Here is a 15,687-nt window from a genome sequence, read left to right as displayed (position 1 = left end):
TGAAACATGTAGCGCATACATCTAAGTTAGAAACTTTGCTTATTACCCCATAAAAACACAGATGTAAACACTAGCATTTTCTTTGTTTTCCTCTGTGCATAAGTAAGTAGCCAATTTGCAGGTTTTTCATATATCTGTTTCCAAAAAAATATGAGGCTTAGATAAAGAAATACAATGTTTCTTTTACTTTACTTCTTCCTTTCTGACCGCTGCAGTTCAGGAAATTATTTAAGGTTTTGCTCTCTAGAACCCCTCAAATAATCACTTTTCTGGTGATGTATGAAACACCCTGAACTGAGTTAAGAACTGTTGCCATCAAATCAGGCAATAAATTTATTATTATAAGGCAGGGGAAATATCTTGAAAGAAAATGTTTAACACATATTTAATCTAAAACTTAAATATGCAGTGGAAGCAAGTATAAGCATATAAGTATGTTCTCTGTTTCTCTTGTGGGAAAACTTCCACACAAGATGGAAAGAGGAACTGTTTCTCCTAGAGAGCAGTACATTGCTTTCCTCACAAAACTGCTTTTTTATTACTCTATGTGTGCTTGTGTATTTTTCCAATAAAATCATCTTGGAAATTCCATTCCCTATAGGAAGTAAGTAGAGAAGAGCGCATATACTCAACTTCAAAGAAATGTAAAATTCTTTCAGATTTCCTTTTTTTTGTGTTAAAAGAAGTTTGCAGGAATCTTCATGGGAATATTTTATGCTAAGCATTTCATAATTTTTTTCATCCAACTCAAAGGAAAAAGAGGGCAAAGCATTATACATACAGGCTAGAGATTGGTCTGTTTTCTCTAAATTGAAATGGCAAAGAAAAAAAAATTCCAGCCACTTGGTCCAAGTTTGTGTTGAATATTTCTCTCAAGTTACTATTCCCATCCTTAATCCCATCCCTAGTCTGAGCAAAAGCAATGAAGCCTTGACTAAAGACACAATTAGATGCACAGAGGGAATACAGATTCCCAAAGAAACTATATAAAACACACGCAATCATCAACTGTATTTCTGAGTTGTCACATACAGACAGAAACTATAGAGGGCAGGAAATTCCTTTTTATTCAGGTTTTGAACATGAGCTGTAGAGAACCTCTTCACTTTAAATCACAGCCTGAAGAGGATGAAGCATAACAGACCGTTTTCTTCTGCAGGATGCACTAGGCACTACCAATTTTATTAAAGAAATAAATGGTCAACTTCAGAGATAAGGGAAACCTTATATGACAAGAGCAAATATTTTAAAATTCTTATGGAGTTGGATTTTAGCTGTTATACCACTTTCTAATGTCAAGCACCATCCTAAGCAGCAGCAGCCTGAATTGGCTTCTAGAATCTTTGCACAAACTACACTTCAAAAGAGACAAAAGGTTGCCTGCGAATATCATGTACAGATATCTCTCATTTTTTAGCCTATGCTAATGAGAGGAACTCTTCATCTACTCTTTTCAATGCAATTTCTTTGATACTGGCAAAAATAATACAGCTGATCAGCACAACTGAAATTCACCATTCCTCGTTTCACAACAAAACAAATTCTTACCAGATACCACTGCTGATTCCACATAGGATCATTGAAAAGATTTTCTGCTGAGTCTCTCAGGGTGGCACGCTTAGTTCGCTTTTTTTCATATTGCTGTTCAGCCCACGATACCTACAATTATTTGTATGAACATGACAAGTAAGCAAGCCCCCATAGGTTAAAGATTTTCTTAACCTAGAGGTTAAGGGTTTTCCTTGCACAGCAAAATTGATATTCAAAAGGAAAAACTGGAATGTTTGAGGCCAAGAGGAGAATTATTTATACAGTAGTACAGAATACTTCAGGGAAGTGGACTTGGTGAGATCACAATACTATAGTATCAATTCATATAAAATAATTTCAAATTAACAGTGGAACTCCTGTGAATGCCACACAACGATGCTGTTACTCATAGTCCAGTTGGACTTTCAAGTCTCCTTCCCAGCAGTGTTTTGGAGTGTGTTCAGTTAGAAAGCTATGAATATTAGACTAACTTAATCACTGGCATAATTCCATTTAAGGCAACTGGAAGCCAAAATGATCCCATGTGTTTTGCTAGTGTGTCTATGCACTGAGTTGCATAGCATTTATGCATGAACACAGCCGTCTCTACAGTTAGTAGGTTGCATTTTGAAAATGTTACCAGCTTTGGTCTCCTAAATGGATTACTAGTACTAGTTCAAATCAAATCCAGATTCTGATACATTTCTTTAGGCTGTGTGCCCCATCTGTAAATGGGAATAAAATGTTACTCACTGCTAGTACCTGGACTATCACTCTGACACAGAGCAGGTTGGTACTTTTTATCCCAATTTCCAAACACGTAAAGCAAACTCAATTTTAGTAGATTGCCATGACGCTGCCACAAGCCTCAAGTGGAGAACACCTTTATATCTAACCTTTTGCTTTAAAACCCTGAACAGATTTTACTACTTTTCTCTACTGTCATCCAATGGCTTTATGGTTCTTATGTTTGTCACCATGTAAGATACAATAATGACTCAGAAATTATTATCATAAGAAAATGTACTGATTTGATCAAAATACATTTTCCTAATGAGAGCCTAATGGAAATTAGGTACAATAACACAAACCCTTAAAAATAGAAGCTACTCCACACAAGTAGTTAGAAAGCTCTCAAATAATACTCACTTTGCAATGTAATTTGTGCTGAAAGTTCTACAAATTGACAGTCCTACTAACCTTAGTTACCCATAGAAGATGAACATACCCATGCAAACATAAGTATTTTAAACTACCTTATTGATATCCAAGAGTATATGTATTTGTGCACAGGTCAGAGCAGTTATCTTTCTCCCTCCTCCCTGCTCACAGCAAAGCTTAGCCTCTTCATCACCTAATGGCAATTAGCATTTGACATCTTCTGTGCTTGTTATTTTTGTGATGTGGACAGCTGCTCTGTGGGAAATGAGCTGAGACCACCAAGCACATATGTCACACAAACAAGCCAATGTTTGTCACTCAGCAGCTGGACTAGGTTCAAACTACTCATCTATTACAAAAGATGAAGGCCCTACGCCAAATCTCCAGTCACTGCCATATGAAGTAGTGAAAACAATTTTGAATCAAGTCCCTTGCAAGAAGCAGATTTGGGAGCTAATGCAAATATTGGTAGGAGTTAGGGAACCAGATAATCATATCCTTTCAAAACATTCACAGCCATTATCCATTTTACAGCATACATTGGGACATCTATAGGAAGCAGATAAATATTCAGACTGGACCAAGTTTTGCCCCAGCCTTCACACTTAACAGATCGCGTAATTCATGAAGGAGCCATACAAACAAAAGCAAGATTTGCTTCTTCTCTTCCCCTTTTTTAAAGGATGAATTTTCATCTTTTAAAATAAGTTGTTAGTGGAACAAGTATAGCTCTTTGGAGTAAAGGTCCACGTGTAACTACATAGCAATACATGATTGCTTTCTGTTTATACACTAACATAATGACATAATTACATCTCACTCATTCACATAGCTCATTTGCATACTAGATGATAATAAAACGGAAATTGGAGAAAATTTAGCAAATCACCTGTAGCATTTTGAAGTCGTGTTTTTAGGATCTAAGTAAATAAATCTGCCGTAATGCTCAGCAGTAACTTACATAACGCAGTTGCATCCATTCTGCTTATGGCATTAGAATTCAGTACATTAAACATGGTTATATTCCCTGTATAATACATGTATTCCATGTAATCAGTCCAAAAAAGGGAAAAATACAACCAAAATTCTGTTCCTGGATATTGTATTATGAGAGCATCGAAAATTTGAACATTAGGTGCAGGTACTAATCAGAACATTTATGTTAGGTCCTTTTCATGTCCTTTATGTCCGTTACATATAATTGGTACATTAAAACCGTGGCTTTGAACATCCCAATTTAGAATGATTTCAGCTAACAGACTTAACTGTTAAACCAAGTTTACAATGAGATAGATGGGAATGTGCAGTTTTCAAACAGAACAGGCAAAACTAAGCACTTACTGTCTGCCCTCCTCCTTTTGTTTTTGTAGATATAAATAGAATATTTTCTCCTAACTGACATTTGCATCCCAAAATTTCATTCAAATAACCAATCATCTGTTCTCAAGTGATTTGTCCTTAAATGTTAAAATGGTATTTTTCACAACCAGATTGCTCAATGTTTTAGACAGTCGATATTTTGACTTTAATTGCTACAATAATGCTAATTTGAAATTCAAATTTCATTGTTCTGAAGTTTACCAGCAATTGTGTTTAGGAGGGGCTAACAGCATTCCGCTCCATTCTTTAAATTTGCCACCCACCTTGCTTCCCCAGCATGTTTACAAACAGATATGTATATCTCTTAAATAAAGCTAATTAAATTCACAATCCACTTCACCAGTGAATCTACCTTAGATCTTTTATGTCTTGGCAGGCTGAATGCCTCTACACTGTGCTGGTTCTCTGATTTTAACAGGATTCTAGAGTACCAAAAGACTAAAGCCTACATCTATGACGGACCCTCTTTGAGAGTGGGTTTTAGCTTGTCACAAAAGTGAATACAGTAAAAACTCGGTCCTTTTTTCCTTGCATTTTTGCAGTATTCAATCATTTTAAATCAAATCTAATTTCCATGGCTGTTGCACAGACATAGTCTAATTAAGCTCACTGTATTTACAGATTTTTACTTTGAATTGAGCCCTGTGGTTCCTCATTCATATTTTCATCAACACAGATTAACACCTGAGATTCCAAACCTTTGCAACACTACAAATCCTAAATCTTAGTTTGGAAACTACTTGCAAAAAATATGGTAGAAGAGGGTCAGATTCTGCCTGTTAATGAGAGAATAATGAAGTATTATTCAACACAAGTATGGATGGCTGAATATATTAGACTTGCAAAATGAGTAAAGCATGCCTGTGACCTCATCAGAAAGCTAGCAATATGCAGACAGCATAAATACAGGGCACGATAAAGAATAAATGTAACACTTACCCGCTCATCATCAGAAAGTCTTTTAGTGATATGAATGGCACTTCTTCGAGACCGTCTTGGATGGCTTTTATGTCTGAATAGGTAATGATTTTTGAGTGATCCAATCTATAAGACAGAGGCGGACTTTAAATACTGAGAGGTATTTCCCCACTACAAACAAGTATCAACAATTATAACCTGTCAGAATTTATTCAACAGATGGAAGAGCAAGAAACTAGCCTTTAGATATTTTAATCTAAATTAAAACACTTTTCAAGAAGTTGTTATCACAGCCTTTGTGCTGTTAGAAAGAATTGGGGGGAAAAGACCTCACTTAAGCTAATGTAGTTATTCTTGTAGTAGCCACCAGTATAAAGGTACTACTCATATCTTGACAGAATCGCATGTTGAAGGACAAGTTTTAAGTATCATCACATCACACAATTTCATCTTCTCTCACTGGGGTTCAGTTGAACAGGTGGAAACAACTTTATGTGGCTTCACAAGCCTTATTACGGGATTTGGGTTTTTTCAGCACGTACCAAACCGGCACCTTGATTTGCACAGTAACAGGTTACCTGGAGAGCTAGGCGCACACAGCCCAGTTTAAGTATTCCTCTTCACTAAGCGGGTGCTGTTTGACCCTGGTGCAAGCGAATCCACTAACTTCAAAACAGCAAGATCAAGCGTTACTTAGGGGCACGGGACGGTGCCTGGATGCGGGAGCCGAGCCGTGGCGGGGGACGCGGGGCCCCTTCTCACAGGGCCGCCGGGCCGGGGCCGCCCGCGGAGGCGGCGGGAAGGGGCCCTGCCGCGAGTTCGCTGCAGGCGCAGCGCCTGGCACCGGACCCTCGGCTGGAGCGGGGAAGGCGCTTTACGCAAAAGCAGTTACTCATCCCTGACAACGCTGACGTCACGGCATCCCGAAAAGAGAGCGAGGGCCGCTCTGCAGAAACCCGCCAAGGCACCTCGGCGCGCCGGGCCGGGCCGGGCCGGGCCAGGTGGGGCTGGGCACGGCAGGGCCGGGCCGGGCGGGGGCGCCCCGCCGCCGGCCGCCTCCCCGCAGCGCCCCTCCGCGGCGGGCGGCGGCGCCGACCCCGCGGGGAGCCCCGGCCCCGGCCGCGGTGGGGGGCTCCGCGCCGCGCCACGCCGCGCGGACCCCCGGCCTGCCATCTTGGGGAGGGGCGCGGGCCGGGGCGCTGCGCGGGCAGAAGCTGCTCGCGACTGCCGGGCGCGCGTTTAACGGCAGCGCCGAGGGGAGCCAGTCCCGCAGGCGGCTCCGCCGCGCCCGGCAGGGGGAGCTCCCGCCGCAGGGGCGAGCGCGCCGCGGCCGCGCCTCCCGCCGGCCGGCGCCCGCCGCCCTTACCTGCCCCACGAGGTCGTACTCCAGCTCCTCGGCGATGGCTCTGGCGGCGTCGGGACCCGCCGGCACCTCCGCCGCCCACTCGTTGAGGAACTGCCGCTCGGCCTCGCCGCCGCGGGTCACGCAGCAGGCGGAGAGGAGCGCCAGGGCCACGCACCGGCCGGCCCAGCGGCGCCCTTCCATGGCCGCGGGGCAGCGGGGCGGCGAGGGCAGCGGCGCGGAGCTGCGCTCCGGGGCGCCCTCGTTGCTAGGCGAGCGGAGCGGAGCGGGCGGCAGCGGTCCCGCGGCGGGGTGCGTGTGCCGGCTCGGTGCGGCGCGGCGCGGCTGCCTGGGGCTGTGCGGCGCCCAGACCCTCCGGAGCCGGAATGGCAATGAGTGTTTACACGTCAAAACTACGAAAGCCATCCTGACGTCAAGTGTACCTGGCCCCCGAGCGGGGTGGTAATTCCCCAGGGGGCGGGCGGGCGGGAGGAGTGTGCTAAAATAAGCAGGCGGGACGCACGCGTGTGGAAGCGGCGGGCGGAGAGGCAGCGACCCCCCCGCGCCGCGGGGGCTCCCCGGGCCGCGGCGAGGGCGCCCCCGCTGCTGGCAGGGCGCCGCCGCGCCCCGCCGGCCTTGCGCGGGGGCCCGCGGGGAGTCCTCGCGCGCGGCTGCCGCCTCCGGACAGCGGCACAGCGGCGCGCCGCTTCCACACGCATCGACCTCGCTGGGGCGGCTGCCGCAGGCACATTTTTAGCGCGGCCGGAGCAGAAACAGCGGCGCGACAGGGACAGAGGCACGGGGTGGCTGCGGGCATGGGCTGATGCTGCGGCTCTGCAGCCGCGGGCGGAAGGAGAGGAGAAAAGCACGCGTGGGGCTTCACGCCCGGCTCACCGAGCCCGTCCCGCGCTTGCCAGCGCCCCGGGGCAGGTGGCGCCTGCCTGGCCCGGGGCTCCTCCGTGACCCTTCCGGGTGGCGGCCGGCCGTGGCCGTGAGGGGCTGCTGCTGCCGGGGGGCTGCGCCCAGGCTCTGGCGAGCGGCCACGCGGCGTGCCGGGGCGGCCGTTAGGGGCCCGGGCGGCCGTTAGGGACCGGGGCGACCGTTAGGGACGGGGCGGCGCCCCCCGCCGGTTTCGCGCCTCCCGGCACGCGTCCGGCCTCAGGCGCGGCGGGGCCGCTCGCCTCCCTCCCCTTGGTTTATTTTTTAAAGAAGGCAGCGCTCGAACTGGGATCGTGTGCGGCGGCAGGCTGCTGGCAGCGCCTGCTCAGGAACATACTGGGGGGTTGCAGGGTTTGTGCGTGAGTGTGTGTTTTTAAAACATACATACAATCTGTAAGATTCATCCTGAGCTGACAACTAGAAATGAGTAAAGATTTGTCATCTCATTAAAACCAAACCCTTCATGATATGATTTTTTTTTTTTTTAGCTTGTAGATGTCGTTGGGAGGAGCTGTGCTCAAATCTGAGCTTCGTTACAAGAGGAAAGCTGGGAGAATAAAACATTTTTCAATTAAGCTAATAACCCAGGACCAACTGTGCAGTAATGCTTGATTAATGCACATCGTCCCCTGATACTTCCAACACACTGTAGGTATGCTGCATTAGTCGGCACTGCTACTCAGTCTGATTATATAACAATTTTTTTTCCTGAAATACAATTATTCTTTTTTAAAATACTTTTTTTACATCAAGTGGTCTGCATTGTTGCCATTTCTCAGAAAATATTGGAATTTGATAAATGTTAATTTATTTCTATAGTTTAATTTCTCTATCTCCTATTTTATTTTGCTTTCCTGCTGCACTTCCACTGTCTTTTCTCTCCTCACATTTCAGAAAATGTCTCTAAAAATTTTCTAATATTCCATAAATGTGTTTGCTTCTACCTCCAGAACTGAACCTTTCAGCAGTTTCTGTTTATAGTTAACTACATTTAACTGCTTGATTCTTCCAACTTACTTTTATTATGTCAAAGAAAATATTCAGTATAGAGGGATATATTAATATTGTATTTTTTTATATTTTTATCCTAACACAGTTTCTGTGGTTTTGTGTTAAAGACTAAACTTAGACCTTGATGTAGAATCCTTTGATGTCAGGACAGCCAGTAGAATATGATGGGAAGAAATACAAAAGTTTCTTCTAAGTATCAAGTTCTGCTTTAGTACTATTCTCCATCTGTTTTGTGGAGTAACAAATATGCCTGCTTGCCTGCTGTACTCTTCATGGAAGATAGAGCAATTCTAAAAGGCCAACATTTTAGTATCTGAAGTCTCAGCCCTAAAGATCATTGTATCAGGATGGGTACAATGCTGTAGAGTCCCATGAGGACTCATGAATTCCTGTGAGGATCAGAAGATTCTGATAATCACAGCTGAAGTACGGACCCCTATGCTTACAGGAGACCAAAATAAAAGCAATTTGAATGGATCAAGGGAGGGGGAAACAAGTAAATATGCTAGAAGTGTCAATAAAATATCAATAAGTATCAACATAGAATATAAATAAAATGACACTACAGCACCTAGTTGGTATTCACCAATGCTCACTTTCTGCAGTATGGTAATAGTAGTACAGGGTTTTTCAAAGTCAAGGTAGAGACTAGGTTGTGTGTTTTCTGTTCATTTTAATTGGTTTTATTCTCTGCATGATTTTTTTTCAGTATTCACTGCCAAAAATATATTTTCTTCACTTTCCTGGACAGATGCCTTAAAGATTCCTGTGTTCCATTTTTAGCACTGTATTTCTGAGGCTTTTTTCAAATGTTTGTCTTCCAAGCAATTTCTGGGTCCATGCAGGTCTTTCTTGTGTCTGTTTTATCAGCACTGTTCCACTCAAAACACAAAGGTGTTTTTACCTTTCATTTCTCATCACTGAGATTGCAACTTAGCCGGCTAAGTTTTACATTTACTATGAAAAAACTGTGCAGAAACTTGGTCTACATACAAGAAATGAAGCAAAAGCCATATATATATATGTGTGTGTGTGTGTATATACACACATACACATAAAGAAAAACTAAATTTATATACCTAAGTGTTAAGTCAAATAAATGGTGGGTAGAAACAGTCCCTTAGACTGTTTTAAAAATCTTAGTACTCTTTTCTAAATTATTAGTTCATTCAAATGTGTTTGTTTATTGGGAGTCTTTTTGTTTAGGACTTAGACTGCTGGTATACAAAGAGACCTGAACTGTGCTGGAGAATGAGCTGTGTGCTATACAAACCTGGTTATCCTAGCATTCCATTAGTGAAGGATGCTATCCAACCCACTACATTCCCATCTAATAATAGCACAGTAAAAAGGAACAGCTTGCTCAGCAGCATCAGGTGGAGTCATAGAAAATTGTTGCATGCTTCATAAACATTTTGGATTTGTTGTCTTTCAGCGAAAGATTTATTTAGCCCCTAGTGCACCCAATGGTATTGTGCCTTAGTGTAAGATCAGAAACAAACATAAGAAAATTATGAAAATATTATTTGTAATGTATAACTTCAATTTAGTACAATATTCAGCATTGCCTTGCTTCTAAATGTTGAGGTAAGGACCTTCTTATCTGCTTGTGGAGAAATGTTTAATAAAGAAGCTCTTGGGTTTAATAAAGAAGCTAAGTGGAAATCCTTAAATTTCCCAAGTGGAAATAACTTCTTGTAGCCCAAGTGCAAAAACTGCACATAGGGTAAGAAGTCTTATCAGTACAGTATATAATGCTCAGTATGAAATCGTAAGCCACCAAAAATCCCACTGAGAATTGTAACCACCAGTTTCAGGATGGCCAGGAATGAATCCTATCAGTCCTGATTTTGGTCAAACATGGGTGTAAATTGATCTACTTTTTTTTTCTTTCTTTTTTTTTTTATGAAAAATATAATACAGCAATGCAAATTAATTCAAAATCAGAACCCATGAGGCAAGCATATTTTTTCTCAGGTCTCCTCAGTAGCTATAAATACATATCTTCACCTATATATGTTTTAGGTTGTTCATCTGCAGCATGCTTAACTCACAGGAATATTTTGCAGAACATTTTGTTAATATTTGGTATTTTGGTCCAAGACATCAGATGAAAGTGATATTGGAAATGTCCTTAGACACCCCAGGTGAAAACATATTCCTATTATAGCCAAAGGCAGTATTCCAACTCTGTCATTATGCTTAAGAGTTCAACTGATTGTTTTTTCTTCTTTGTCAAAAGGTGTTTAAAGATTCCAAGCTGCAGCTGTATTTTTGCATGTGCATTTCTGATCCTTCAAAAGGATGCCAATGAAAAAGGGGTACTAGTTTTGAAAAGTCAAGCATGCACACACAGCATTGTATTTTCTCATTCATTAGGAGGGCTAAAACAAACCTAAAAAATTATATTCAAGTCTTAACTCTGTTTTTGAGCCCAACTTGCTGCTTAATTGCTGCAGTGTCAGTCAGGACACCCCTTCCTGTTTGCTGCAGTGTATTCTGGGGTGGGGGGGGTGGAGAGAGGAATGGGCATTTTGGGAAACCTGGGAGACAGGGCCAAGGAGAAGTAGCAGGGATGTGGAGAAGGAATGAGGCTCTGTTCCAGCCGGTACCACTTGGCTGTACCAGAGATATATCACTTAGCATAGCCCAGCAGCTTCACTGGGGCTGCCAGAAGGCACAGAGAGCAGACATACCTCATTTTCCGTATCTTCCTGTCATCTTTATGCTTTCTGTTTCCTAACATCTTTTTCAGCAAGTTTTCCCCAATAAATGATCCACTCTGCTCTGAAGCAGTCCAAGGCCAGGGCCATGTTGGAGATGTTGATCTGGCCTTCGGTGAGGCTGACGGGGTTGCTCTGGTTTGCATTTGCAGCAGAGCTGACCCATCAGCTTTTCTGCTTGCAAGATGGTTCAGAGCCAAGCGGCAGGCCAAATAGGTCAAGCAGCAGAAGCCTGGCAAATCCAGAAGCTTCGCCGCCTCGCAATGGCAGCCTGTTTCTTGACAAAGATATTCATTATGAGGCAAGAAGCACAGTCATGAAACACTGAAACTCACAAAGTGAGAAAGCTGTCACTGAAATAAAAGCACTCCGGGAAGCTATAAAGAGATAAAATTGTATTCCTTCATCCTTGTGCACTTTATAAAAGAGGAGCATTTGTCTCTATTATTGAGACACATAAGGAAAGAGTGAAGATAAATAGGGAAAGGTCATAATGAAAACCAACGGCAGGTAAAACAACATATTTTGATTTTATTTGCAGCAAAAAAAAACCAAGATGTTTCAGGTGAACTCCACCATTTTATCATATTATTATTTTGAGAGAGTACTGCTGATAAAGAACATATTGCATAATCAACTTTATTTCTGAATCTGTCACAAAGTGAAAGCCAGAGAGCAAATTCATCTCTGATGCCATTTCATAAGGTTGACCCATTTGATTCTGTAGAACAAAACTGAACAGTTTTACCTACCCACAGAGCTTTCTTTCCGCATGCAAATTTAATTAGGCTAAAATACTAGTCATTCTTCTTGGCTGAACTATCAGTCTACCTATGTAGTAGGTAAGCCAGAAAAGATGTGTTTCTAAAACAATCGGGTAGAGATTCTGAATATGTTACTGCTTCTCTGCACTCTGCCACTGAGCTGACAGTGAAAGACAAGACCAGAGTTCATTGCTGGGGAGTCTCCACAGTGTGAGATAGCAAAACAGAGGCTAGTGCACCGCAAGCCTTGCTCTGAAAGAAATAGTGATGCTAGCAAAGATGGGGACACTTGTTCGGGGGGAAGAGATCAATGTACAATGATCGAAGATCAACCTGATTCTATTTTAAGTGTTTCGACTAAGTATTACAAGCTTGCATCATTCAGGAGTCGCTTGCAGGCAGTTCTGAGTCAGTTTGCTGCACACTGAGCAGCTCCCGGACTGGGCTTCACGCCAGTTTTGCAGAATACCTCTGACTTTGCCCCTGACCGTTCAGGAGCTGCTCTGCGCTGTCATCCATTCAGAACAAAGCCTGAAAGTGACTCTTTCCTTCTTTTTATTTCTCACTCAAATACCTTAACCTAGAGAAGCAGTACATTGTAAAAAATGTATTAAAAGAGGGACCAGTGATATTTCTCACTACATCTCACTACAAAATCTGCTTATTATTAACTCTGCAAGTTTAATTGGAGATCTTACCCAGTTAAAGGGCTCTACAAGGTAAAACTTCAGGTTGTACAGTATACAAACAATCAGCTATGTAAGTGTCAATATTATTTTACCAATTGTCTTTGAAATATGCAATTTGAGATGGTTAATAACATTTAAATAGGATTTTGTGTCACATGTAGCTTGAATTTCCAAAGTTAGAGCCTCAAATTTTAAAATGGCAGTAGCTGAAAATACAATTTGATGGCTAAAGTAGATGCTGATGTGGTCTGATTATTTAAATACTAAAAGGGCCATGCTACTTAGATTCAGTTTGGCTCTAGTGTGAAGAACACTGTTGAAACCTACCGTTTTTCAGTAACAGTGTTTCTTTTTCTGCAGGAGCCAACACTACAAAATAATTGAAAGATAGTATAAAAGAAGCCATATGTGTAGGCAATCACACAGAATATGGGAAACACCTGTTTTTCCTTCAATTACAGCCTGCAAAGTAGTGGTACATGTTTATTTTAGGGCATTACATTTGCTTGTGTAATAGCGCATGACACATTTTCATTTTACTGCAGACGAACACTGAGAAAAGCTAATCATATCTGAATAAATGAAACACAAACATGCCCTCCTAGCCATACGTGCGGTTAAATAGGGGCCTAATGACACCACACATTACCCGCTGCATCCACTTGGGCAAGCAGGAAGCAGTTGGTGAACAACCTTCCATTTGTAGCAACCTGGCTCATTTTGTTTACTTTAAGTCTCAAAGTAATTAAACCAAAAAAACACGGAAAAATGCATAGGTAGAGCCCTTCAAGACACAGGAAAGCCTGGTAAACATCAGTAGGGTAATTATTAGGAGGAGGCAAAGTCTCCCCAAAATTATGACATTACTTGTGGTGATAGAGAGAGGCAGAGTAGCAAGTTCCTTTCTGGCTTGCTAGTAATTCAGATAGCAGAAATGATCAAAAAGAGGGGAAATGTTTTGGTGAAGTGTTTTATTGATTTAATTTAAAAAGATATTAAAAAACACATTTTTTTAATTCTACATTTTTGGGTAACACTTTTAGTAATATTTTACTTATAGTAAAGGACTTTTTTGTCCTCATTTGCAAGTTCTTCAATAAATCTCTTGTGAGGGGCAAAAATTCAAAAATTGTTGTACAAATATTTTAATAACAATATAAATAGTATCCAGTGTTAATGAAAACACTGCTGAGAATTCAAAATGACTATTTTTATGAAATATTTAATTTAAAAGAAGCATTTTTGTTGAAGTCTTCTCAGAAGATTAAGCACGCTGATTAATTAAAAATAGCTCTAATACAGTGTTCTTCCTCTTCATGTTCTTCTTCAAATGTAGTGAAAAGAGAAAAGACAGGAAAGAAGAGAGAGCATAAGTAGGAAGAAGAAGAAGAATACCTAGGTAAACAGATCAAACTACATTCAGAGAAAAATGGAAGCTATACAAAATTTTTTTTATCAGTTCCCTCTCTCTTTCCCGTTTTTTTTGTAACAAGTTATGAACGTGATTTGTATGTAAACAACAAAATGTGACAACAGAAATGATTTTGGATTAAAAAATCAGAAAAGTTTCTTTCTTTTGTGAGGAAAAGGCAGTCTCATTGAAAAACTATAAGAAACAGAATTGTAAGCACTTCTTAACAAAATCAGTACTGGGCCAATGCCGTCATTTCTATAAGGGAAAAGAATTGAGTCATATTCTGGAAAATGCAAATTTTTGTGGCAAGTCAGAATTGCTGTTAGCAGGTCAGCCTATCCTAGAGGGTGGGAGCAGTCTCCCGTCACCTGCCAAGTCCCTCTTTGTCACTGACCCCCGAGCACTGTGTGAGCGGAGGTGCATGGCTGACTGCTGTCTTCTCAAGGCAGCGCTGGGTGTCCCACCCCACTGAGATGCAATACTGCGTTTGTTTTTCATAGTATCTGACCATGCTTTTGAGGCTCCATTTCAGTGTCCGAGATCATTTTCTCACTAGTAGAAACACCTCTGCAGCTCTCTGTAAAGCTTACATATTAGGCTGATTTGTTCAAACTAGAGAAAATTCCTCTGTGGCCATGTGGCCATCCTTGTTTCAGTTTAGAACACTCAACTTTGGTTTGGAATAAGTCAGTAAAGAAAAAATTTAAATGTAACCATTTTAAAACTGAAATTACAATGTTCACATTTTGGTTCGAGCAGTACAGCTAAAGCAGCATCAGACTGTGGCTAGGCAAGGCTTGTGTCAGTGCTTTAACTCTTTCTCGGGGCTGTATTTCAGATATCTGTATTATCCAGCCTGTATTACTGAGTGACACTTAGTGACGCATATTTTGCATTTGGATGCTTTCAAGGGCTGCCACTGTACTTTCGTCTAAAAAGTCAAGTGCTGGTTTTTATCAAATTATTAAAATCCAACTTGAAAGGTACAAGTGTTTGAGCCACTAGATCACCACTATTAGAAAAGCAGTTTTTAAACATTTTTGAGCTGAGGTTCAGCTATGATGAAGCAATATAATTTCAAAGGAAATCACTCATCTCCCAAAACTGCTGTTTAAATACAGCGCCAACTCTTCAGTACATCCATGTAAATAGGAAGCATTTTTATTGGTGCTCAGCAGTGTGCTAGCTGAAGTAAATACAATTTTTAGAAGTGGGAGGTGCATTTTAGACTGTATTAAATATGCAGTAATAAAATCATGGGATTTCCATGGAAGATTTGCATAAAAGGCATCACCACCTCCATCTAATAGTGTCCAGTATCAGATCCTTCATCCTGCCTCCGTGTTGTGTGGGACTCCATGGCCTGTGCATTAGAGAGTTTTCCTGATCCCTGGAGGGCAAAGGCTGAATAACACATCTGTCATATTATATGTATGTATTCAGCCCACAGAAGATGTCTTGGCCTTGCTTTGATAGGCTCTGCACATGTTATAGTAAAGAATGCTTTCCCCAGAGAATTTATAGTGAAGTTTTCAAAACTTTCAGCACTCCAGGAATTATAATTCCAAAATAACAAAACCAAGATGCCACCCTAAATAAAAAGATTAAATATTCAGACACAAAATTGTTAAATATCTTCACAAGTCATTACTACTAAAATACACAAATGATCCCAAAGGTATCTAGTTTCCTGTGCACATGTAGAGATTTAGGACTTTTGACACTTATGGTTAAAACCAAGGGAGTCAAAAAGAGGTGCAAATAGGCCTCTAAATGGACAGGACCCCCCCTCACCCCCACCACCTGGCACAAGCTG

The 15,687-nt window shown here is 41.9% G+C and overlaps 1 protein-coding gene across 1 annotated transcript in view; it reads right to left on the bottom strand.

Annotated features, from left to right (window-relative positions):
• Positions 1-6,535, bottom strand: part of PCSK1 (proprotein convertase subtilisin/kexin type 1) — a 28,713-nt gene extending 22,178 nt beyond the window's left edge. Inside the window, exons 1-3 of the mRNA XM_062599052.1 lie at positions 6,356-6,535; positions 5,011-5,115; positions 1,549-1,659 (exon numbers count right to left, since the gene is read on the bottom strand). Of these exons, the coding sequence (XP_062455036.1) occupies positions 1,549-1,659; positions 5,011-5,115; positions 6,356-6,535 (396 nt within the window). The remainder of the gene's footprint in view (positions 1-1,548; positions 1,660-5,010; positions 5,116-6,355) is intronic.
• Positions 6,536-15,687: the final 9,152 nt, after the last annotated feature.

Source organism: Rhea pennata, chromosome Z, assembly GCF_028389875.1.
Source record: "Rhea pennata isolate bPtePen1 chromosome Z, bPtePen1.pri, whole genome shotgun sequence".
Classification (NCBI taxonomy): Eukaryota; Metazoa; Chordata; class Aves; order Rheiformes; family Rheidae; genus Rhea; species Rhea pennata.
This window is presented reverse-complemented; position numbering and strand designations above follow the sequence as displayed.